This window comes from Somniosus microcephalus, chromosome 10 (assembly GCF_052327205.1).
Source record: "Somniosus microcephalus isolate GS21.2 chromosome 10, FLI_Smic_1.0, whole genome shotgun sequence".
Taxonomy (NCBI): domain Eukaryota; kingdom Metazoa; phylum Chordata; class Chondrichthyes; order Squaliformes; family Somniosidae; genus Somniosus; species Somniosus microcephalus.
The window spans coordinates 199,383,642-199,410,722 of record NC_140996.1 but is presented as its reverse complement, the minus strand read 5'-3'; the positions used below and the strand labels follow the sequence as shown (position 1 = coordinate 199,410,722).

At 44.0% G+C, this 27,081-nt stretch overlaps 1 protein-coding gene across 1 annotated transcript in view; it reads right to left on the bottom strand.

Annotated features, from left to right (window-relative positions):
- gpr143 (G protein-coupled receptor 143) overlaps window positions 1-27,081 on the bottom strand; it is an 82,184-nt gene that overhangs the window by 7,253 nt on the left and 47,850 nt on the right. The window contains exons 4-8 of the mRNA XM_085999448.1: window positions 26,217-26,309; window positions 23,389-23,498; window positions 21,873-21,981; window positions 20,692-20,809; window positions 12,900-13,152 (exon numbers count right to left, since the gene is read on the bottom strand). Of these exons, the coding sequence (XP_085855574.1) occupies window positions 12,900-13,152; window positions 20,692-20,809; window positions 21,873-21,981; window positions 23,389-23,498; window positions 26,217-26,309 (683 nt within the window). The remainder of the gene's footprint in view (window positions 1-12,899; window positions 13,153-20,691; window positions 20,810-21,872; window positions 21,982-23,388; window positions 23,499-26,216; window positions 26,310-27,081) is intronic.

Here is a 27,081-nt window from a genome sequence, read left to right as displayed (position 1 = left end):
AGCAACTTCATACCTTTCATGTATTTCAATGCCGAGTCTCTCGACAAGATGGAGGCGCAGGGCAACTCGGACAGCAACTTTCTGATGTCCACATTTAGCTGTGCATGTGCGATCGCTGGAAGTTGCTGTCTGATTTATTCCATAATAACAGTGAGTGCTGTTAGCCTCACCGTTATTTTTACTGCAAAATCTGAGCTGATCATTATTTTGAAGGTACTTTATTGTCATTTAATACTTTTGAATTTTCTCTTTTTCTTCCCCGTTGCTTCAAGTCATTTAATACATTTTGGTTTTTTCCTTTATGCTAGTTTTAACTTTCTGCTTAACCATTTAGGATGTCAGTTTTTAAATATAAAAATTATGTGCACATTTAATTTTAGCCCTCCCCAATCAATGTTTAATGCATTGCCAACAATGTTACAAAGAAACATATGGGAAGACTATTGTGAGCCATCTGGCCAGTTCTAATGTTGGTAATAAAATGTATCAGAGAAAATTGAAGTAATTGCCACTTCTGATTATTTAGCCCTTTATTTCCCCCAGGGCTTCAAATGATTTTTGATTTATAAATAAGTAAAAACTGGATTTGCAACTTAGGAGTCCATCATCGACCTTTCTTGCTAAAACTACCCACTAAATACAGGAAAGAAAAAAGTATTGACAGGAATTTATATGAAGCAAATGTGAGGCTTGAGTTAGTTTCTTGCACTGAGCACCATTTTTCCTTGGTTGATTTACTTGGTTTGTTTTCATTTTCACTTGCGTTAGTTATTGTTGGAATAGTGCAGCGCACAAGCCTGAATCAGGTGATACTAGGGGAGATTTTCCTGGCTCTGCGCTGGATCATTGGGGTCGGTGGGGGGTTGGCAGGGAGAGAGGGGGACCCAAAAATAAATTAGGGCACACACACGCCTATAAAAAGGAAACCAACCTGATTTTGCTCTATTTAAATAAGATCGAGTCGGTTCCGTTACAGGTGTGTGTTGTCCGCTGCTGCCAGACGATGCAGTACAGCTGGGAACAGACCCAGGAAAGTCTCCTCTAACTTACTGGAGGAGAGCTGTAGTTGATTCCCTTTTGTGTACTTTGTCTTTTGTAACTGAAGCTTGTGCCTCAATGCTTTTGCCACTTTCCTACTAATGCAAGCATTATTCTTGTAGGTCAACACCGACCAGAAAAGAGTTTGCAGAATAGTCTTTCCCTGGAAGGGAGTTACAAGCTGGTGGCTGGAAAATTCCTCGGAGCTGCTCCCACTCTGCCAGCGTAACTTCTTCGGAAGTGCTGCGGAACAGGCGTAAACAGGGGCGCCGGCCCCACTTTCCGGCAAAGTTAGGGCGGCAAACTAGGAGTAGCTCTGAGGAAATACCCACTCATTATTCCCAATGGCTTCAAATATCATAAACGGAAAGAATCAAGCTCAGGAGTTTTCTCAATACTGCTTCCTTTTTATTACATTTGAATCAAGTGCATAGTGGAGGACACCATCAAGGTCGAAAAGAGAAGACAAAACAAACCAGATAGTTAGCTGCCACTAAAATTGAGTTTTAAAAGCCTGTAAATTGTCAGGAGGTGGTTAGGTGGTTAGGAGTTCTACAGATCCTGGAAAGGAATACTTATGTTATCTGAGGAGATAGTGAGAAGATCTGATGCAAGACCTTAGGTACTATTGCTGATGTGAAGGTGCATAACACCGTGTGACCAAGTCAGAGACTTTTCAACACTCATCTAGTCAAAACGCAATTTCAGTTACAGCAAAACTGTGACAAAATAGTCTTCACATTGTCATTATAGAAAAGAACAGTCCGAGAACTTTATATGAATTCAAAATCAATTGCGATGATCTCACCCTTTTTAAATAACTGATTACAATTGTATTTTTTCAGTTAACATCTAAACCTTTCTAAGTATTTCAGCCCTTGTGTGAGTTCATTACTCTGTACAATGGAATACAGTAGGGCATTTTTCAATAGGATTGTCAGATTTTGCCAATTCCAACATGGGGTAGGACAGAAGTGAGGGAATGGGTAGAAACATGGCTTCAGCTCAATGAGTTTCTGATGGTGAAAATTAATCAAAAGACTTAATTTATCTCACCAATTGCTGTACCCACACATTGAGATACAGAAGTGGAAAAATGGTGCTTCCATTAAAAAAAAACTTGTGTCTCGGTTAAGAACCTAAGAATTAGGAGCAGGAGTAGGCCATACGGTGGCATAGTGGTTAGCACTGTTGCCTCACAGCGCCAGGGACCCGGGTTCGAATCCGGCCTCGGGTGACTGTCTGTGTGGAGTTTACACATTCTCCCCGTGTTTGCGTGGGTTTCCTCCGGGTGCTCCGGTTTCCCCCCACAGTCCAAAAATGTGCGGGTTAGGTTGATTGGCTATGATAAATTGACCCTTAGTGTTAGGGGGATTAAATACGTGGGGTTACGAGGATAGGGTGGGATATGTGTTGGTGTTGGTGTAGGGGTTACGGGGATCGGGTGGGATATGCGTCGGTGCAGGCTCGATGGGCCGAAATGGCCTCTATCTGCACTGTGGGGTTTCTGTGATTTCTGTGATATAACCCATCAAACCTGCTCCACCATTCAATAAGATCATGGCTGAACTTCTGGAGTTTGGAAGAATGAGAGGTGATCTCATTGAAACATAGAAGATTCTGAGGGGGATTGACAGGATAAATGCTGAGAGAATGTTTCCCCTGGCTGGAGAGTCTAGAACTAGGGGGATATAGGCTCAGGATAAGGGGCTGGTCATTTAAGACAGAGATGAGGAGGAACTTCTTCACTCAGAGGGTTGTGAATCTTTGGAATTCTCTGCCCCAGAGGGCTGTGGTGCTCAGTCGTTGAGTATATTCAAGGCTGAGAGATAGATTTTTAGACTCATGGGAATCAAGGGATATGGAGATCGGGCAGGGAAGTGGAGTTGAGGTTAAAGATCAGCCATGATCTTATTGAATGGCGAAGCAGGCTCGAGGGGCCGTATCGCCTACTCCTGCTCTTAATTCTTATGATCGTATTGTGTCGTTCTAGACGCTCCAGCCAGGGGAAACAGCCTCTCAGCATCTATTTTAGATACTTCCTGTCCAAAAGCAGTAGTGCCTAACCTTACTTCCCCAACCCAAAAATAAATGAGTATTTAATTGTCAGACTGTTGTTTAAAAAAAATGTCAATGTTTAGATTTGTTGCATGACTACTTGATTGATCTTTGCAGCATGTAGTGTACTAGAAACGGAGTGCAACGTACTTTGTTAGTTATACTTGTACTTTCAATAGCACAGCTTTGCTTGATTTTAATTGTGTACTCCAAACCCATAAAGCATTTAAAATTCCACTTCACACAAAATGATGTTTGCTCTCAACAGAAACATGGCATTGACGATATAATGAATGCGGAGGATTTAAATATTCAACACGAATTCCAACCACTGAACTACACCAAGCCATGGTTGTCCCATGGCCGAGAAATCAGCAGCCACCAGTAAATCTGCATCTTTCCAAAATGACAACTTTGCACTTGGTAAGGGTAAACCCCAAATTAAAATAAATTACCCGAATTGGAACAAATGCCCCGAAATAGGTTTTCTTCATTGTGGCAGCCATTTTCTTCAGTCAATGAGGCTGAGTTACAAGCTGGTATTCTCTCTGTGCTTTGCCCTAATCTTATCTCTGCTGTTAGCAAGCCTTTGGTCAACCCTTTGAATATCTTTTAGCTCGGCCTCCATTTATGTCTGATCACATCTCTGTTGGGACATTTTTCTATGCTGAAGAAGCTATATAAATGCCAGTAGTTGTTGTTGTTGGTAACCCAAAAGAAACAAGCAGGCGAGGGCGGAAAAAAGTGATAGTGGGTTAGTGGCATGGCCAGGAGACCTGACCCTTTTATCAGCTGTTCTGACCTTTCCTTCAAACTCAAGAGCAGCTCTGTAGAACTACTGCACAAGAGAGGATAACAAAAGTGGGAATTTTAACTCACTGGCGGGAGGCAGGTGAGAAACATGGGCGGCCCACACAGTGGCTGCAGCGAGAGGCCCGGTTCATTTAATGGCTGGGCCTCATTTACATTATTCTGGCCAGCTGCCCACCGGAGGCAGCTTGCCATCTCTGGGCCCATGAAAATCAGGTGGCCTGGAGGTCAGCAAATCAGGTAAGTCACAGGAGTGGAGTTCGGGACTCGGGAGGGTTCCACGGGTGAGAAAGGGGGGGGGGGGGAAATGGGGAAGAGCAGTGGCCCAAACTTTCTACGTGGGCCCTGGACAAGTACTTCTGCGCCTCCTGGCCCTACAGAGAAAAATGTAACATTTACAGATCCTGCGCTTCTTGCCCGCTAGGTTTTACTGAGGCCTGCGTTGGATGCCCCATTAGGCAGCTGATACTGCATCAGGGACCTATCCAAGTGTTAAGGCCCTGATTTGCATATATTTGAGGCTCCTGCTTAAGCTGTCCGAAAACACAATGGTGTTAAAATGGCCGCGGGACGGGAAACGATCGGTAAGTACACCTCTTCCATTTCTGCCCAGTTTCCACCAGGCAGAGGGAGTTAAAATTCCCCCTAAAATCTGTACTCTGATGATACCACAAAACAGAAATTGGCTTTACCGCCAGCCCTACAGCTGAAAAGCTTGCCTGCAGTCACATTAGATGTACTACATTTTTTTGAAGTGCCAGTTTATTTAGCGATAAAGGTTAAGATGTCTTCCAGCTTTCTTACACACCCAGACTTGCTATGCATGGAGAAATATGACATTTAAAAAATATTCTGGACCAAAATTAAATTAACGAGAGGTTTTGACACCATGCAGGGTAGCTACACAAAAGGTCTGCAGTATTCCTTTGTTATATTTGCACAAGGTATACTTTTGAATGAAGTGGGAAATTAAAAATTCAATTTGCAACATTCCTCCTTGACAATTAATTTTGCCATAAAATGCCCATGTATTTTAATTTTTTTAAAAATATTGGTTTGAGAATTAAGATCGTTTTTTTTTCCCCCATGGAAAGCTGAACTATTTAAAATAAATTTTATTTTTAAAAGTGATATGGCTGGACTATAAAATAATTATTAAAGTATTTAAATAAAATGCATGCTGAGCTAATCGTAAAAGCAGTGAGGTTTAGTGTGCTGACATCCATCATCACTGTCGCTTTCTGTTTGTGAGATTCACGGGAAAATATTTTAAAAGGGGATCTAGTGAATGTATTTGTGAGAGAGTTCATTTCAACTATCCTACACTCCCAGCAGAGAACCACAGCAATAGGACCACAGCACTCCGACTCCTGCTCCACTGGACGTATGGGCTCGCTACATTTATCTATCTTTGTTACATTTATCTGAATTTGTTCATCCCAGTTTGGCATAAAAATAAAACAAAAAAGGTGACTCAACCGTGGCTAACAAGGGAAATTAGAGATAGCATAAGATCCAAGGAGAGGATATATAAATTGGCCAGAAAAAGCAGTAAACCTGAGGATTGGGAGCAGTTTAGGATTCAGCAAAGGAGGACAAAGGGATTAATTAAGAAGGGGAAAATAGAATATGAGAGTAAGCTTTCAGGGAACATAAAAACTGACTGTAAAAGCTTTTATAGATATGTGAAGAGAAAAAGATTGGTGAAGTCAAGCGTAGGTCCCTTGCAGTCAGAATCAGGGGAATTTATAATAGGAAACAAAGAAATGGCAGACCAATTAAATATATATTTTGGTTCTGTCTTCACAAAGGAGGACGCAAATAACCTCCCAGAGATGTCGGGGAACATAGGGTCTGATGAAAGGGAGGAACTGAAAGAAATCAGTATTTGTAGGGAAATGGTGTTAAGGAAATTGATGGGATTGAAGGCCAATAAATCCCCAGGGCCTGATAATCTACATCCTAGGGTACTTAAGGAAGTGGCCCTAGAAATAGTAGATGCATTGCTGATCATCTTCCAACATTCAATGGAATCTGGAACAGTACCCATGGATTGGAGGGTAGCTAATGTTACCCCACTATTCAAAAAAGGTGGTAGAGAGAAAACGGGGAATTACAGACCGGTAAGCCTGACATTGGTAGTGGGGAAAATGCTAGAGTCCATTATAAAAGATGTAATAGCAGAACACTTGGAAAACAGTGACAGGGTCGGACAAAGTCAACATGGATTTACAAAGGGTAAATCGTGCTTGACTAATCTGGAATTTTTTGAGGATGTAACTGGTAAAATAGATAAGGGAGAACCAGTGGATGTGGTGTATCTGGACTTTCAGAAGGCTTTCGATAAGGTCCCGCATAAGAGATTAGCATGTCAAGTTAAGGCACATGGGATTGGGGGCAAGGTATTGACTTGGATAGAGAACTTGTTGGCAGACAGAAAGCAAAGAGTTGGAATAAACGGGTCTTTTTCCGAGCGGCAGGCAGTGACTAGTGGGGTACCGCAGAGATCGGTCCTTAGACCCCAGCTATTCACAAAAAAAAATTAATGATCTAGACAAGGGAACTAGATGTAATATCTCCAAATTTGCAGACAACACAAAGCTGGGTGGGCGTGTGTGCTGTGAGGAGGATGCCGAGAAACTCCAGGATGATTTGGACATGTTGGGTGATTGGGCAGAAGCATGGCAGATGCAATATAACGTGGATAAATGTGAGGTTATCCACTTTGGTAGCAAAAACAGGAAGGCAGATTATCTGAATGGCAATAGATTGGGAGAAGGGGAAGTGCAACGAGACCTGGGTGTCCTTGTGCACCAGTCGCTGAAGGTAAGCATGCAGGTGCAGCAGGCGGTTAAGAAGGCAAATGGTATGTTGGCCTTCGTAGCGAGAGGGTTTGAGTACAGGAACAAGGATGTCTTGCTGCAGTTGTACAAGGCCTTGGTGAGACCACACCTTGAGTATTGTGTGCAGTTTTGGTCGCCTTATCTGAGGAAGGATATTCTTGCCATGGAAGGAGTTCAGCGAAGATTCACCAGGCTGATACCTGGGATGGCAGGAATGACGTATGAGGAGAGATTGGATCGATTGGGCTTGTACTCACTGGAGTTTAGAAGAATGAGAGGGGATCTCATCGAAACTTATAAAATTCTAACATGACTAAACAGACTAGATACTGGAAGGATGTTCCCGATGGTCGGGGAGTCCAGAACCAGGGGTCACAGTCTAAGGATAAGGGGTAGGCCATTTAGGACAGAAATGAGGAGGAATTTCTTCACCCAGAGAGTGGTGAACCTGTGGAATTCTCTACCACAGAAGGCAGTAGAGGCCAATTCATTAAATATATTCAAGAAGGAGTTTGATATATTTCTCAAAGCTAAAGGGATCAAGGGGTATGGGGAGAAAGCAGGGACTGGGTACTGAATTTGGATGATCAGCCATGATCGCATTGAATGGCCTACTCCTGCTCCTATCTTCTATGTTCTGTGTTTTCTATGAGTTACTGCAACTTTTAACACCAGGGCTGCAAATTTCCTCGGAGCAGCTCAGACGAGATTCCCAGCTCATATTTTCTATACTATCGGTGGTAAATTGTGTGCTCATCAAGGGAAGAAGGCATGTTATTATTTTAGACATCCAAACATCGGGAAGACCATGGTTAGATGCAATGGCCTAGAAATTCATCTCAGACGGTATTGGATCAGCCGCACATTATCAAGCACTTGATATTCAGTTCCATTGCAATGGGACAGAAATGTCAGGTGCGGCGTATAACGGGCGGCCGATCTGATAGCACCCGTTTTGCACCACTACCCGAGACGAGTTTCTAGGCCAATGTGCCTTAGCCCCACCCATAGCAAAGTAGTCCCTATTGCATTTATTGGCTCCAGTGTTACATTTTCCACTTTCCACACCAGCTATCTTGTGTATTTGGAGCGAGACTGCCTACGTGCTGTTAACTTTGGCGCTGTTTCAGGCCGTGGTATCTAAAACTCCAGGAACTGAAATGAGAATGCTTACATGTATGTCACCTCGTTTTCTTTTACACTCCATCAGCCTGGGCTGGATTTGAACCCTGCTCTGAGGTTACTGCAACTTTAATTAACAAGAAGTTAAATAGCAGCCGTATTGAACAGCATTAAACAATGTACAACACAGCACTCCTATATCATTTCCCACAGAACAGTAGCTTTCTCCGCTTATAGAGTTACTTTCATTGACTGATGCCAAAATTTGTCACAGGACCGATAAGCTTCACTCACTGACATCACGTTGAACAGCACAAGGAGCCTGTATTCATTCAGGGGGAAAAAAATCCTTAACAAAAAATCTTTTCAGTGACTCAAGAGTAACCACAGTGAGCAAGTTCAAGGTAATTACACAGTCATTGAATACAGATTTTAAAAAATGTAAACTGACCCCAGTTACACTCAATTAGTGTAACTGTGTTAAAGGACTACTTTGAGACCTGCTAGCATGATGGGACTGTTGGCTCCTCTCTGCTGCATTAGCTCATTCAGGCAGCTGTTTTCAGCAGGACTAGGCCACAGCAGATCCATAAACATGATGACCCGAACATTCAATGAGATTCTACTGTACATTTGCTCAAAACAGTCTTTGGGAATTCCTCTCGCCATATTTTAACTGCTAAGCCATTTATTTAAATCTGTTTAGTAGAGAGAAAAATTTCAGACAAACATTAAGCTCGTATCCCATAATGGAATTTCAGAGCCTACATATTTTTATAATCACAGGAAGCTGAACAAATCTTTCTGGTGTCAAAGCATTTGAAGAGCAGCCAGTTTTCCCCTCAGTGCACATCTTCAATGTTTTTAAATACTTCCTTTCTCCCTCCTCTCCTGTGTCCATGCGCAAGTCGGGGACTCGACACTTGGGAAGATTGATTGGAGGCGGGTTAACAGCAGGTTTCCAGCCAGCTGTCAATCTTTGCGATTTTGCCAGAGGTCCCGCCCCCTGAGCGCCGGCAAAATTCTGGCCTTAGTCTTTGGCCTTAAATAGCAAGGGTAATTAAGTTTTTGAAATGACATGAAATGGAGATTGCCCCTTTGCCGAGTTCAAAATAGCTGACCCAAGATGCTCAGACTGTAAGAATAGGCAGGGCAATTTGTTCACTTAAACCAAGATAAAAGCTCTCTTTGATGGGAGTAGTATGTCTAACATGTTAAAGTATACAAAATTTGGCATCAGGCCCTGAATTCACAGAATTAGTCCCCTCTGTTTGCAAGGTAACACATTGTCCTTAGCAGTGTGGAGTTGGTTACCCCAAGGCAGCTAGTGACATGTTTGTGGAAGGTTATGGAGATACAGTGACAAACAAGAATATTGTATGTCGAGTCTAATAAGTAATTTTCAATTGTGTCAAGTGTTAAGATACTTTGGTCGAGATGTTTGAAAGTCACACAAGAGAGAAGGCACAAAAATGTCAGACCATCATCTCATTGTTTACTGGGATGGTTGATGGTAGACTTTAGGCTGTTAAGATTTGGTTCGCAAAAGACAATTTTTAAAGGAGATTGATTTACATCAAATAAATCCAATGTATAAATGTCAGCCTTGGCGACTATTTGTTAGTTCCATTTATTGTGCCATTTCATGTTTGATGGAAAGCACAATTTAGTAAGTTGAGCTTCTGTATTACCACCAGAGACTGTGACATTTCAAGAGTTTGCCAGAAGGAACTGAGAGAATCGCTTTTTAAAATAGTGATCTCAGTTGTTTTCATTTCAAATAACCACTTGTGCTGTATAGTATTTTGCATAAATATTTGCTTCTGCGAATCATTTAATCATGAATAAATCTGCTCACTGGTTTAGCCTGTATGAAATGGTCTAGTGTGGTTATATTTTTACTTTCTGATTGACAGGAAGCATAGTGAGCATCCTGTATGAACCCCAATAAGCAATTTACTGTGATCAGGCTTACTAAGAAGGTCTGGGCTATGCTAATTCAATATATCCGAGAGCAAAAGTCAAGGTCTGTTACCAAAACTGTTATCAAGTTGTTAGTAAGAGAAAAGATGTTGGAACTGACCCATTACATTTTGGGCTTTTTCCAAGTTAGGCAATGTATTTACCATCCAAATCATGAAATCAACCAGTCATTACATGTACAAGTCATTTTGATACAGATAAGCTCTTTTAGTGTAAAATGCCCTGGTCAAAATAAGTTACATTTGTAGAAATTATGCCTGAAAATATTGCTGTAGATCTTGTAAACATAATCATTTTTTTCAGCGCACTATTTTTAGCAGACCTCTCAATGTGTATTTGGGTACATTCCTGTCTGGTATTTAAACAAGTTAATGACTAGGCTATTTTAACACCAATAGGAATTTATGTAAAAAAGCAAACTACTGCTGATGCTGGAAATCTGAAATAAAAACAGAAAATGTTGCAAGTCTGCAGTATCTGCGGAGAAAGGAAGGCAGGGTTAATGTTTCAGGCCGATAACCTTTCGTCAGAACCGGGAAATGTTACAGATGAACAGCTTGTAAGTAGGAACAGAGCCAGGGAAAAGGGTGTGTGAGGAGAGAGAAAAAAGACAGGTCTGTGATTAGGTGCAGGACAGGAGATGATTAAATAACAGAAGTGATAATGGAGTTACAAAAGGATGCAATAATGAGAGAAATTAAAGAAATAAAAAGGTGTCTTAGGAGTGTAAGCAAACTTGCTAACCAGTGCACTAAAAGTAAAAGAAATTAAACCCATTGGTGTTTCACTACCTGACCAGGCAGCAGTCAGAAGTGCCAATGTCCTAGTGTTTGGCACATCACATAATGTCATAGGCCTAGAAATTGGCCTGAGGCGCCCAAGCGGCACAAAGTTCGCCTGGGCGCTGGAATTTGCGCCGCGATCGCCGCATTAGCGATCGCCGCAAATTCAGTTGAAGTGCCTCTAGAGGGATATGGGGCGCGGCTCGAGGCGCTCCGCGTCCCTCTTAGGGCGCTGAAAGTGAATTTCACAGCGCTACGTGCCGCAGCGCCACACGCTACGGCACGCTGCGGTACTGCAGGCCTTCCTCCCACTGTTAAGGGGGAGGGGCCTGCAACAGCGCGAGCCCCGATCGCGAGTGCCAGCAAAAGAGCCCGGCACCGAGGAGAAGTGCCGGGCTCTCGGGAAACAGCCGGCAATGCCGTGGTGGGGGGGGGGGGGGGGACCAGGAGGCCGGGGACGGAGGTGCTGGCAGGTGGCCACCGAAAAAGCGGCCGCCCCGCACCTCCACCTTAACTTGCGCCTCTGCCGGCGCAGCAAGGCCCCGTGAACCGGGCGCAGGTAGCGAACGGCGCTACAGCGGTGTCCCCTACCAAATATCGCGATCGGGGCGCGAATGGGACGCTGCGCACACTGATGACGTCATCGGTGGCGGCGCAGCGCAAAAGGCTAACGCCACCATTAGCGCCCCTGCTGGATATCGCGGGAAGCGCAGCCAGTGGCGCTACAACCACTGACTGCCTCTTTAGGCGCTAACAGGTGGCGCTACTCACCCAATTTCTCCCCCATAGTGTTTGAGCACTTAAGATGACAGTGAGAAGCTAGATATGGCAGTCGTGGTCTGACAATGATGTGCAGCAAGAGATGTAATCAAAGCTCTGACAGGTTCCGACGAAGGGTCATCGACCTGAAACGTTAACTCTGTTTCTTTCTCCACAGATGCTGCCTGACCTGCTGAGTATTTCCAGCATTTTCTGTTTTTAATCAAAGCTCTTAGTTGCATTGGAGAATGGATACAGGTTCAGATAACAATTGTCAGGGATCATTACTGGAGTCTGGCTTTTGGATCCCGCTGCAATTCCTTCCGATATCCTTTAAACTTGTAGTTAACCAGTTAGTTTACATCAAATACAGTTTCAATAGCCTTTAGGGGAAAAATGGACAGCACACGAGCAAGCTTTTGAGCAATATACATGTTATATTTTTGAGGTTGATCAATTTAGCTTATTTAAAAGGGATATTGCAACAGTAAAAATGCATCATATAAAATACTGTATTGTTTTGTTACTAATTTTTTTCTCTCTTGGATTTTGAAAGCACAATTAAAGTAGAAGGGGTAATACCTGGCCTGGTAGTCCAAGCGACTGACCATCACTTGAACTAATGCCTCGCTCGGCCACAATATCAATCAAATATTTAGAAAAATTGAAACCAACAATAACTTGCATTTATATAGCACCTTTAACATAGTAAAACGTCTCAAGGCGAGTCACAGGAGCGTAATCAAAATAAAATTCAACACCGAGCCATATATGGAGATATTAAGACAGGTGATCAAAAAGGTAGGTTTTAAAGGAGGGTCCTAAAGGAGGAGAGAGGTGCAGTGGTTTGGGGAGGGAATTCCAGAGTTTAGGGTCTAGGCAGCTCGAGGCACAGCCGCCATTAGTGGAGTGACTAAAATCGGGGTCTCAAGAGGCCAGAATTGGAGGAGCAGAGAGATCTCGGAGGGTTCAACTTTACTGAAGGTGCAAGGTGGGATCGGCCAGGAGAACTAGGGGAAGAGCCAGAGCCCATCACGCAAGACACTGCCATGATTGAAGGAGTGCCAGAGATGATTGATAAATTATAAAGTAGTGATTAGGTAATGCAGAGATTGGATTTTAAGTACTTCTAGTTTGTAGGAGGAAAGAAAAACGAGGGACGCAAGGAGTTCTGCAGTTTTGAAAGTCTTGGGAAAGAATGAGTTAGAACAGAAGATTGTGCGATGCATCTTGATTTCAAGACAATTGTGGGGAGCACGGTAAAACTGAGATTTTCACTTGAATCAGACCATCTGCTGGTTGATCATAGAGCAATATTGATAGTCACAGAGAAAGCCATAGCCTAGCTTCTCCTCCTGTCATAGCAAGAAACCTTCAAGTGGATTCAAAAAGAATGGATAGCAGTGGAAGTCTTGGAACTGTTCCCGATACTTTTCGGAAGCCAGTTACAGGCCCTGATAGACAGGGGAGATTTTTACAAAGAAGCCATTTGCTTTCCCATTACCTTCGGAGGGGACAGAAAGGTCATCGCTATTTCCATGACCATTTTCAGTTACCATCTTTTCATGTTCGTGCAGATATCCGAGATGATTGAGTGAGGTTGGCACAGGGTTGCTGTAAGCATTTTCAGCTGTAGTAGAGGATGTTGGGGATTCCCAAGGTATCTCGTGCCTTTGAAGCCTGAAATCAAAGTCCCATCCAGTCCAGCCATAAAATGCTAATGTGCTGAGAAAGCCTTGCATTGGATTCAGGATACTCTGTAAATGAAAACAGAATTCGGCTTACAAATATACACCGAACGCAATAGTAATATTGTTTGGAGCATTTAAGGATCATAGATCATTTGCTTACCCTTCAGAGCACAGCAGAACACACACATGCCATTTCAAAGGGTTAATTTTCCCAACACTGACTGTTGGCGCCAATAATTGGTCTACTGGCAGCCTTTAACCCCATACACTGGGTATTTCCTTGGAGGTTCTCCTAATTGGCCGCCGTTACTTTGGCGGAACATCAGCAGAAATCCCGTTGACGAGCCCTGCTGATCTTCTGCTGAAGTTACAGTGGCTGATCGGGAGAACCCCTGCAGAAAGTCAGCCCATAATTTTTTTTAAATGTTATCTATTCACAAAAAGTGAATTGATTTAGAAATAAAATGAATCCCAGCCACCTCATCCACTCCGCCAGGCCCACATTCTTGATCTGCTCCAGAGCAGGTGAATTCCGTTCTAAGCACTTCTCCCTTCCTTTAGTTAAGTTGCAGGTAGTGAACCCATCACATCGGTCCCTGTGCAATGCACTCTCTCATCTCCTGCATGTGGCAAAACTCGAGGGCACATTAACTTCTTCTGGTCATTTGGAAATGACTTTGACTAAGAAAAAAAAATCAAGGAAGAGCCAGAGCAAGTTTTTTTTTAAATGTAAAAGAGGGTGGGGATTTAGATGCCAATTCTGAAGTGTTTCCAGTGCATAATCGGGGCAAATAATTTTTTGCAGCAGGAAAATCGTGCAGAAGTAATTTCTGTCATTAAATCCATTCCTCCAAATTCCCTCACACATTTTGGTTCTTCTGCAATCTGCCCGAAGAATCCGGAACTCCTTCATTTAAATATATGATAATGCAGCCAGAACTAAATGACCTGCACTCAGAGGACTCCTCAGTAACTCCTGCAAGGGCCATCAGAGCACATCTCATCACTGAAGTCTTCTCTTCAGTGTAAGGCAGTCTACCTTTGTACCTCTTTCTCTTCCACTTTCAAATAAAAGGGGGCATTTCCTCAGTCTAGTACTCATCCTACAACATAACACATTAGCTGTGTTTGCCCCACATGAGTGAGCTAATAATGAGCATCTTAGTGAATAATCAGCATCAAATAAATGTACCTTTTCCATGAATAACAAAGTGTGAGATCAGTGTCTATTATATTTTATTACAATGAAGTCCAACGTGAACACAAGCCAACCAACTCTTTCCTAACACTGTTCTTCCCCTGCCTAACTTTCACCTATTCTCGTGCTTCTCCTTTGTGTAGCCTGAGGGCCAGTATCACGAGAGGTGATTGGTTGGTCATTCTCTACCAGAAAGGGTCATGGGAGCGCTCATGAGCAGCTTGCTCCCGGCAGAAAACCACCGCTGGCTGCATCTCTTGTTCCTTGGCTGCCTGGTGCTACCTCCAATGTCCCACTGGCGTGGCGTTCTGAGGGTGAAGGCCTGGTAGGTGGTGCTGCCCTGAGAGACACCGGTTATCAAACAGGTGGAGTCTAGCCATTGCTCCATTCCACTGGGCCATGGATCTGTGTCCCCACAGGCCAGCAAATCTAATAGCAGCTATCAGATCCTGAAAACCCCAAGAGACAGCAGCATGCATCATGGCCACCATGCTCCGAGTGCTTTCTATTCTCTCTCGTTGCCACCAGAGCTGCAGTCTGTGCTTCTGTGGAGGCATCAACTGGCCCCTGGCCGTTTCATAGCTGGGGCTCTGCAATGAAGCACAAGCTTCCCTGACATCGCTGCACGAGAACTGTAGACTCTGGAGTCACACCTGTCAGTTGCCCCACATCCTTGGACACAGACCTCAGAGTCTGCATGTAGATTATGATGTTCCTCGAACATCCTTCTTTTCAGGCGAGCACCCATGAGTTCTGGATCCCATGACTCAAAAGCCACAGGTAGCCTTCTCCTCAGCCGGCACTGGGCAGGTGGCACATCCTCACTGGTGCCTGGGAGTGAAGAAGCAAGTGACACAGAGAGCGAGTTGGAGGGGGTTAGGCCAGAGGAACACGGGCCAGAGGAACATGTGTTCTGTGCAACAACTTATGGGTGGGCTTCAGTCTGCCTTCCTTTTCCATCAGCCTCTGCCTCCTCATCTTCCTCCTACTCATCATTATCATAGCTGATAAGGAGGTCGTTTTTTCAGTGCTGTTTTTCCTCCTCCTATCTGCAGGAAAGGAGGGTAAAAGCTATGAATTGATGAGCATTACCCATTGGGTTTAAAGAGACGGAGCAGGTGGTGGAAGCTTCTGTCTGTGTAGTGTTACAGAAGGATGCCAGGGCAACAGGGCAGTTGTTCAGTCACTAACCTGGTGCTGGCTATCTGCTGCCGACCTCGCCCTCTCCCACGACAAGAGCAGAGTGCCTCCCCCTGAGCACCATTGCTTTCTCCTTGTAGAGCATTATTTGTTTTAAAGTGGGGATGTCCCCTCTCTGGTGGTCTGCCTCTCTCAGGCATTGTGCTCCAAAGAGTGAATCAGGGAAATGCTAGCAGTTGAAGAATGTGTGCCAAATGGCATGGGAGAGCTGAAGAGATGTGTTGGCATCAACCTGTTAAAGTGGAGGAAGTGGGTTTTAGGGATGTGCATGTAATTAATTGTCATTAGGGCTGCTGTGTAGCCATAGTGCTAGATTCTGAGTTGGAGCCCCCTGAACCAGATTGCATTGCAAAAGGTTAGTTGTATAAGTGTGTCTTTAAGAGGGTGCTGGAGCCTAGGGAGGAAAGGGAGAGTGTCCAGTGTGTTACCTTGCCTGGATAGGGAGCAAAAGGCAGGTAAATGGAGTTGAGGTGCAGTTCAGCCTTGATCTAATTGAATGGCCTCCTCCTGTTCCTAATGTTCCTATGCCCTGCTGAGGTCATTCAACTCCTTGTGGGACTGCTCTGCAGTCCCGGAGCTAAGTGCCAATGCAGCTCCCACATAAGTGAGATTCATGGAAGATTTGCCGGCACAGACACCTGGCAGTCGGTATCTCATCAGCTCTACGTCCTCCAGGATGGGCTCGGAGGTCCGAGTCTGTAAAAACTCTATGTATTTCATCTCTGCCTGGGTGCCTTGCCCTGCTACCTTGTTTGGCTGCTGTAGACATTTGGAAACAGATTGACGAGACAAGCAGTGAATTGAGCCAAGCACCACTCCTTCCTTACCCGGCTGTCCCCTAGTTTGCTGCTGAAGTGTTCAGCCCGAACGGTCTTTTTAAATGCTGCATTCTAATTTCCATACACTCCACTGGTTTTACACAGGATTTACACCAATCACTACTTCAAGGAAATGCAAATGACCCGAGCCAGGAAACTGTTGTGTAAATACCTCTCCTGACCACTGGCAGACACAAATCATTTTTCATTGGCGCTAACAAAGGAAAGGAACCCCCAATATGTTGAGAGGACAGCTTCTTTAGGTTCTCCTATCAAATAAAGTAATTTCCTTGGGGCGTTCTCCCAACTATCTGCCCTATCTTTGGCGGAAGATCAGCAGATATCCCAGAGAACCAGCGTGTACTCTCAGTTAGCCCGTTTCTCCAGGCTTTCCTCCGATCATCAACCAGAAAATTCTACCCCATAGCTTCACACACACACACACGGAAAAATGGGTACTTCAGCAAACTGTAGCTAAGTTACTGTCAGCCTCATTCATGACTGCAGCTAGCGACGACCCAAGTGCACCCCCTGGTGACTAGTGTACACAAGTGCACCATTTGCAAATGTAGAATAACAGTGCAGGAGGTAACAATTTCAGTGAAAAGGTAGTGTTTGCCCTGATGCTACGGATCCTAGATTCTGTATAAGAATTATGCTTAGGTACTGCTTTGCCCCCTCTCATTTTTTTCTATGTAATTTTCTGCAAAACTTTAAGAAGTTGGGCTTTTCGTTTTGTGTTTTAATGACAAGAAATAAACACGAGTTAGTATACTGCAGGATAATAAATGACGTGAAGATTGACTAGCAAGCAAATGATGCAGAAAACAGCTTGGATTTTCACATATTGCAGTTTTCATGCTATTCATTATGCTGCTCTATTTATAGCTTGTTTGTAGCTAGGCAATGTAGTCTCTTCCAGTGCTGGAACAGTGGACTGAGGGGTGTGCAAGGTAATTCTAATCGGCAAATCTTTCACTCAGCCTGCCAAACTTCAATTCTTACCTATCCTCAATTCGCCATCTATACCTTAGGCAAGATGCATTATAACTAATTGACCGTATGCTCACAAATATGGAGGGAATCATTATACTGGTGTCTTCTTGCCTTCTATCCCTAGATAATAGGACTGCATATTCGCTATTCCAGATTAGGAGGAGTACAGAGGCCCAAGGTGGGACACTCACGTGCACCAGGAAATGAAGTTACCACAAAAGGCACAAGTAAGGAGTGTGATGGAATACTCTCCACTTGGCTGGAGTGCAGCTCCAACAACACTCAAGAAGCTCAACACCATCCAGGACAAAGCAGCCCGCTTGATCGGCACCCCATCCACCACCTTAAACATTCACTCCCTCCACCACCAGCGACCGTGGCTGCAGTGTGTACCATCTACAAGATGCACTGCAGCAACTCACCAAGGCTTCTTCGGCAGCACCTCCCAAACCCACGACCAAGCGTAAGGGCAGCAGGCGATGGGAACGCCACCACCTCCAAGTTCCCCTCCAAGTTACACACCATCCTGACTTAGAAGTATATCACCGATCCTTCATTGTCGCTGGGTCAAAATCCTGGAACTCCCTACCTAACAGCACTGTGGGAGTACCTTCACCACACGGACTGCAGCGGTTCAAGAAGGCGGCTCACCACCACCTTCTCAAGGGCAATTAGGGATGGGCAATAAATGCTGGCCTTGCCAGTGATGCCCACATCCCATAAACAAATAAAAAAGACAGTTGTCAAGAATACTGGCTAATTCACGCTGGGCCGCTGATCCACTAGGCCTGTGCTCATTGTTGTGACAGAAGTTGATTCTTGCCAAGATATAGCTCCCTGGATACCAACAACCTTTCAGTGCATTGCCAAGTGGTCCTTTTCCACCCACCCCATGTGTGAACCTAGAATGTGAGGGTCAGCATGCTATTCAATCCTAGACAACAGCAGACCCAGATACTGCCTTCACCCAATATCCACGCACACAGGGAACATTGGCTGGATTTCCTCTCCCAAGCCCAGAGGAGCTCATGTCAAGTATCAAACGCCAAGCCTCACCTGGTTGAGATCAGCCAACACAGCACAAACCAAACTGAGAAATTCCTGCCCTACCAATATATTCTTTTAAATGTGCGGGGAGGGAGATTACTTCTCCCTTCAAGACCACCATGTTTTCTAAGTTTCGCCATCTCTTATTGGTAATACAGTGGCATACTAAACTCTTTGCCTTTAGCTTCCTCATAGTATATACCTGTAATATATAAAATATTGTAAGGTACGATAGCAAAATACTGCAGATGCTGGAAAAACTCAGCAGGCCAGGCAACATCCGTGGAGAGAGAAATAGAGTCAACGTTTCAGGTCGAAACCCTTTGTCAAGACTGAAAAAGCTCAGGAAATGAAACAGATTAAAAGGCCAGGCTGGGAGAGAACAAAAGAGAAGTGAAGAGACATTAAGAGGTATTCAAAACCAGACGAGATGGTGATAGGACTAGTGGAGACAAAAGACGGCCCTAGATTAGGTGTGAAATGCGCTGGCAGAATGGGAGACAGCTGCCATGTGGGAGAGAGAAAAGGGGGGGGGGGGAGAAGGGCCAAAACAAAGGTGTGGATAAAAAATATAAGTAAAAATGTAATGGGGGCCGAGGTTATGATCTGAAATTGTTGAACTCGATATCGAGTCCAGAAGGCTGTAAAGTGCCTAATCGGAAGATGAGGTGCTGTTCCTTGAGCTTACGCTGAGCTTCCGTGGAACAATGCAAGAGCCCGAGGACGGTGAGGTCTGAGTGGGAATGGAGCGGTGAATTAAAGTGACAGGCGACCGGAAGTCATCCTTACGGACTGAACGGAGGTGTTCTGCAAAGCAATCACCCAATCTGCGTTTGGTCTCCCCAATGTAGAGGAGACCACATCGTGAGCAGCGAATACTGTATACTAGATTGCAAGAAGTACAAGTAAATTGCTGTTTCACCTGGAAGGGGTGTTTGGGGCCCTGGACAGTGGGAAGGGGGGCGGTATAAGGGCAGGTGTTGAATCTCCTGCACTTGCACAGGAAGGTGCCGGGCGAAGGGGAAGGGGTGCTGGGGGTGATAGAGGAATGGACTAGGGTGTCTTGGAGGGAACGGTCCCCACGGAATGCTGAAAGGGGAGGGGAGGGGAAGATGAGTTTGGTGGTGGGATCACGCTGGAGGTGGTGGAAATGGCAGAGGATGATCCGTTGAATGTGGAGGCTGGTGGGGTGAAAGGTGAGGACAAGGGGAACCCTATCGTGGTTCTGGGAGGGAGGGGCAGGGGTGAGGGCAGAAGAGCGGGAGATAGAATGGACACGGACAAATAGTGTAAGATGTTGAGTCGTAACATCAGTAATTATGTTGGCTGTACTTGGCAAAAATGCCTTCAACTGACTCAATAGACCTATGGTTTGCTTCACCATTTATCCTCATGTAAACATTCGTAACTTGAGCCAGTCACATTGTAATTTACCCACTTGAATAACCGGTCTCTTGCATTGCATTTGATTCACTATACTCTATAATCAGCTTTTCATAAACAAGTATAAATTAGGAATTTGTGACAGGATAATTACTCTGTACTCACAAAGATTCACATTTTTAATATGGCCTGTATTTGCTCTGATGTCTCAATGTTTGTTAAAGTTAATGTGCAATAAACATATTTCACGTCGGTTCAGAGTCCCATGTAGGTAAAGTACTGGGACATTTTACTATGTTAAAGGTGCTATACATAAAAGCAAGTTGTAGTTGGAAGTTTCTTATTTTCCAGACAAGCCGAGAAATGTAGTTCATCCTCTCCTCTCCAAAAAAGGAAATGTGCATGGTTTTATATTTCAGCAACAACTTATATTCATATAGCGCCTTTAACGTAATAAAATGTCCCAAGGTGCTTCACAGGAATATTATAAGACAAAAAATTTGACACTGAGCCACATAAGGAGAAATTAGGGCAGGTGACCAAAAGCTTGGTCAAAGAGGTAGGTTTTAAGGAGCGTCTTAAAGGTGGAAAGAGAGGTAGAGAGGTGGACAGGTTTAGGCAGGGAATTCCAAGCTTAGGGCCTAAGCAACAGAAGGCACGGCCACCAAAGGTTGAGCGATTATAATCAGGGATGCTCAAGAGGGCAGAATTAGAGGAGCGCAGGTGTACGCTTGATGTACATGATTTTCATGCACAAGGTAATGTAATTAGCAGAGCGGATTCCTGAAACATACTTTGATGAGCTCTGCTAATGGAAAAATGCAATAAACTACTACAATAAAACCAACAGCAAAATGTCTGCCAAGGTTAACTCTAGTCTTTTATACTTCTTAAGCGAGCTTGCTCCATTAAAGAATGCTTCAGTTCTAGGATAACAGAGCAATCTGTGTAATCATACTTTACCAGTGTAAACCAAGTGATCAGAGCAGCATTCTTGACATTCTTCAGCAGGTCTCTGTTCATATCTGGCTGCAGTTCAAGGTAGAATAAAAGACTCTCATTGATGATATTTGGGAGCCAGCTGTGAAAAGGGAAAGATATCCTTATAAGTTCAGAAACATGGCAATGGAAGAAAAAAAACCAACTTGAATTAACCTCATCAAGTCTCTCAGAAATAACAGGCAATAAATTACTTTGAAGCGCAGTGACTAATTCATTCAAGCGTGGCTGCCATTTTGCTCACAGCAGATTCCCACAAGCACCAATGAGATGGAGGGCCAGTTAATTTGTTTTGAGTGCGTTAGTTGAGGGAGGCATTTGACCAGGTCACTGTGCCACGGGATCGATAATGTCTACTGAACCACTGGAACAGATTGGTTTAGTGTCACATCCAAAGGACAGCACTCTCTCAGTACCGCACTGGAGTATTCGCACAGATTATTTAAAAAAGAGCACAAACACGTTCACATTCAGCACAGTGCAACAGACAAGTCATTGCAGCAGTGATGCCTGCTGTCTCATCAATGTGAATCATTTTTCATTCATAAGTTGTGGTACTGGGCTCCAATGAAAGACAGCCTGTGGTCTATTATCTGCATATGTTACATTGGAATTGCATTATTATTGGTGCAATATTCTTTGTTCCCTCTCAATTCAGAAAAACCAAACTTACATTTAATAACATTCCTGCCCAGTGCATGACGTGAGAGAATGCAATGACAATCATGCCTCTGCACCATTGTGTAGACCATTGCTCTCAATGTACAACATTTAGCTGTCGCAAGTCCTTCAAATCTGTAATTTAACCATAATCACTGGAAGCTTTATAATGAACTCCTGCTTCGTGTGATCTGTGTAGCTCAACTGAAGGTTTCAAAACGGAGATTGAAAGATTTTTGCTCGGTAAGGGTATTAAGGGACATGGAACTGGCGGGTAAATGGAGTTAAGATACAGATCAGCCATGGTGGAGTAGGAGCGAGGGGCTGAATGGCCTACTCCTGTTCCTATGTTCCAAGTCAGTCTTGGTTGAAGGCGTCACTGGAAAACACATTATGGCAATTTTTGGACAAAAAAACAGGTAATTTCATTTCAACAAGTTCAAGTGGTAACTAGCAAATCCCATAAGTACATCACTGTGTCTTACCAAATAATAAACACAAGCAGAATCTTGAAAAACCTTAATTTAATCTCAGTCCCCAAACGCCTTTCGGTTTCTGTGTAAATGCCTTGTCTTCCCTTCAACAGTGAAGCAACTGAAAAATAAAAATATTTCCTTTGAACCCAATGCTATAGTATACTTAAAAATCTAAATTCTGGCACAATCAGATGGAAGTTTCACACAGTTTGAATGAAGCACTATTTTTGAATATTGTAATTGATGAAAATACTATTAATATACGTGCTGAAAGAATGGCTGGCAGTGAGTTCCAATCTGTGATCCAAACTGAAAGTGGTACAAACAGCACAATGTTGTCACAAGGTTTCTTTAATGAACGAGTGGGTCTCACATGATGGTGCTTATGCATTAAATTAAAAAAGGCCGATTGAGTCCTTAAATGAACAGATTCATGCCGCTCACCCACCCCCATTACATAAATAAATGAAGACGAGTGTCCCTCCCCCACCCCATTAGGTCAATAAATATGTATGTGTCTCTCACTCACCCAGTCACATAGATAAATCTGAGCCCATCACCCACCCCAGCCAGGTACATAAATAAAGATATAACTCATTCACCCCATGAACCATTAAGGGCGTGCGAGCACTCTGGCCACATGCAAAGTACGGGCAAGCCAGACAGGGAGTGCCGAGCAGAGTGCAATGTCCATCACATTCACATCAACTGGCACTGCGAGGCATTGGTTCCCATGGCTCAATCGCTAGTAGCGAAAAGGAGTTGTGGATCACATGATTTCCATTCTCATTCCTCCGTGAAACCGCAAGAGTAGTGGAGTCATGGGTCACATGATTCCTACAGACCAATCAGATTGCTAGAAGGCAATACGCACTCAATGTGAAAAGATCACTAAAACAAAAAGGAAACACACTCCAGGTTTTTTTTTTAGTTAATTCTACTATTCGTGCTGCTATGCAGGGGGTAAGTGGAATATTCGAGGCAGTATGAAAATGATATAAAGCTCACGGTGATGCAAAACATTCAAGGTGAATGGTATAGTGTTTCTGCCCAGGTGTAAATACATGATGGGGGAGGTGAGGCCAGTGTCTCGGACGATGCTGACTGCTTGCTGGAGTACAGCTCCACGGGTGAAAATTACATCATGCACTTGGCCATTATTCACCCGAGAGTGTTGAGCGCGAGTGTTGTCAGAATAAAATCAACCATGGGGAGCATCACAGCTAGCCCAACACCCACACAAACACATTTCCCGTAGGAGTCACTAGATAGCAAATACCATGGCTGCTTTCCCCTTAACCAGGGTCACCGAGCTCAATCGTAGTGTGCTGCCTGTACCTCAGCGACGATCTACTAACTGAGCACAGTCCAGGAATTAAACTCGGGGGGCCTTTCTACACGTATGGCTCCTGGAGCCATTGAGGATCATTATTTTTTTTTATTTTTTTTTAAAAAAGGTGGAGAAAATATTGGGTAATAATTCTGGAATAAATAAAACATTGGACAACACTTGTACAAGCCGTACCTGCAGATGCAGTTTTTCCAAACAGAATGGGATTAACAAGCAGGACAAGCAACAGAGGTGCGTAGGTTGTGATGTAATGTGGAATTGCGTGTTCCAGTCCCCTTTCACAGCTGGAAGATAATCAAGTTTACATTAGCCATCTGTGAAATTCAATATACAGTATGTTTTTGGCAAATCATGTTACAATGATGGTGCGTTACAGAGAAGGTTTATCCTATGGGTTTTCAAAAATAAGCCAGAAGCAAAAGTTTTACATTAGTGGAGCAAGATTATATTAACATTATTTGTATCGGTGTTCATTTTAATTTACATTCACAAGATGGTTCAGATGACAAAGCCCTAACCACACCCATTTAGCTCCAACCAACCACCACTCAGTATTGCACTGGTGTGTCAGCCCTAAAGCACACACAAGACCTACTGTGGGGCTCGACTGTGCAACCTTCTGACCTGATCTGGTCAAGACGGCTACCTTCTGAGCCAAGCTGACACTCGCACTAACACAGCACTAAAAGTGTACTCGGAGGAGGCTGAGGGGGAGATTTAACTGAAGTGTATAAAATTATGAGGGGCCTAGATAGAGTGGATAGGAAGGATAGCAGAGAGGTCAATAACCAGGGGGCATAGATTTAAAGTAATTGGTAGAAGGATTAGAGGGGAGTTAGTCATAGAGTTTTACAGCACAGAAAGAGGCCCTTCGGCCCATCGTGTCTGCGCCGCCCATCCATCCCTGTCCAGTCTAATCCCATTTTCCAGCATTTGGTCCATAGCCTTGTATGCATTGGCATTCCAAGTGCTCATCCAAATGCTTCTTGAATGTTGTGAGGGTTCCTGCCTCTACCACCCTTTCAGGCATTGAGTTCCACATTCCAACCACCCTCTGGGTGAAAAAGTTCCTCCTCAAATCCCCTCTAAATCTCCTGCCCCTTACCCTGAATCTATGCCCCCTTGTTATTGACCCCCCTACTAAGGGGAAAAGTTTCTCTTTGTCTACCCTATCTATGCCCCTCATCATTTTGTATACCTCAATCAGGTCCCCCCTCAGCCTTCTTTGCTCCAAGGAAAACAACCCCAGCCTGTTTAGTCTTTCTTCATAGCTGAGGCGCTCCATCCCAGGTAACATCCTGGTGAATCTTCTCTGCACCCTCTCCAAAGCAATCACATCCTTCCTATAGTGAGGCGACCAGAACTGCACACAGTACTCCAGCTGTGGCCTCACCAGCGTTTTGTACAGCTCCATCATAACCTCCCTGCTCTTATATTCTATGCCTCGGCTAATGAAGGCAAGTATCCCATATGCCTTTTAACCACCTTATCTACCTGTTCCGCTGCCTTCAGGGATCTATGTACATGTACACCAAGGTCCCTCTGACCCTCTGTACTTCCGAGGGTCCTACCACTCATTGTGTATTCCCTTGCCTTATTTGTCCGTCCAAAATGCATCACCTCGCACTTTTCAGGGTTAAATTCCATTTGCCACTTTTCCGCCCATCTGACCAACCCGTTTATCAGAGGGTGGTGGGGGTTTGGAACTCACTGCCTGAAAGGGTGGTAGAGGCAGAAACCCGCATTGCATTTAAAAAGTACTTGGATACGCACTTGAAGTGCTGCAACCTGCAAGGCTACGGACCAAGAGTTGGAAAGTGGGATTAGGGTGGATAGCTCTTTTTCAGCCAGCACAGACACGAATGGTCTCCTTCTGTGCCATAAATTTGTATGATTCTAATACGATGGTTTTTGGAGCAGTTCATTTGTGTATCAATGCGTCACACCGCAGAGTGGCTGGAGGGAGGTTCACCTCTATTATGTACCCAATAGAGCGAGTTTCTTATCTCAACTGGGCTGTGTTGAGATGTATCTAAAAGAGGGGAGATGAAGTGGGACAAAGGCAAGGCACATGTAGTCAGAGGGGCTTCTCTTAACAACCGATTGCATTACTAGGAGGAAGAGGCTGCCTGCCCAACTTCGTGGCTGCTGAATGGCCTTGATAAATGGAATAAGCTTCTGGTGTGTTTTTGAACCACCAATGCTGGAGGAAGAGCCTCTCACTGTGATGGAAAGTGAACGGTTGCTGAACCTCAATGGAGAAATAGGGGAAAAATACCTAACATGGCACAAAAGGCCATTTGGAAGCGCTGCTCTATCAGAGTTTGTGGGTTATATTATATTCATTTTAAATATTTTTCTGGTGGTCACAATTCTCACAAAATTATTTAAATATTGTTGGCAGCACATAAGAATAAGAACATAAGAAATAGGAGCAGGACTAGGCCAGTCGGCCCCTCGAGCCTGCTCCGCCATTCAATAAGATCATGGCTGATCTTCTGCCTCAACTCCACTTTCCTGCACTATCCCCATATCCCTTGATTCCCTTAATCTCCCACATTAAAGAGGATTTGGCCAATTGCACTCCATCCATTGAGCCACGTGCCCGAGGTCCTGTGAAACCATTTTTGGGCATCGCTAAACATCATGAAAGCCATGAAAGGTCATCGACCTGAAACGTTAACTCTGTTTCTCTCTCCACGGATGCTGCCCTGGCCTGCTGAGTTTTTCCAGCGTTTTCTGTTGTTATTTCGGATTTTCAGCATCCACAGTATTTTGCTATCGCATCATGAAAGCCACACCTTCCACTAACAATATTTAAAAATAGCATAAAAGGGTTAAACTTCTACTGCCGCCATCTCAGAGAGTGTGCGAGCAGGTGAGTGTACATCAGTATTCGACAACAAGATTTAAAAAAAAACATTTGCTGCAAACTGTATCAGATTCCTGAAAGCCAAGAGTGAGAACAGCACAAATTGCATCCAATTCCTGAAGTCACCAACCTGGAAATGGATGGATAATAGAGCATGGCCACACCTTCAATACACAGGAGGATCGCTAGTCCCCAGGTCAGCATGTGGTACAACACTAGAATACTGAGAAAAAGAATGAATGGCTTTAACATCACATTTTACCAGGTTCTTGGCATTGATTAAACTCCCAACCTATTAAGATTTCAGATGTCTCTGTAAGGATACAAATTCATAGTAGCCCAAAAGCTGGAAGCTGCATGACATCACAAGACCACAGATAACCGTTTTTAACATACAGACAGAGACATGGATGTCCTGAATCACTAGCAATGTTTTTTTCCTTCTCCCTTCCATTTCTGAAGATGCTGATTTATGGAAGGGCTCTATGGGCACCTGCAATCTTTATAGGTTCCTTGCCTAAAGTCCCATTCTCCATTTGTGAACTCAGAGAATCAATGCTAGTGGGCAATTTGATCATGGGAGATGGCATCACAGTCAAACCCAACCTGCTCCTCACTTATCACAACACGTGTACTGAATAGTGGTCAGGAACTGGAACCCTGCTCGATTATTTTTCTCTCCTAGGCCCATGGATATTGAGGCCAATTGCAATGTCCTGTTGTTGCCCCAACTGAGATCAGGTAACTCAATACAGACCAGCAATCAAATCTGAAACCTTTTTGGTCATTAGACCTCACTTCATACTAGATGGAGTATTTACTGACTGAGCCATTATAAACGGTATCTCCATGATTAACTGAATGGTTATTTGATCACTAAATGCTTTAAAAACAAGCAGCAAATCTGTTTTGTTTTTTTAAAAGAGTGGAAATTGTCACTACTTTTCAAGGTATAACTAGGCTGACATGAATTTAAAATGCATTCTCCCACATCC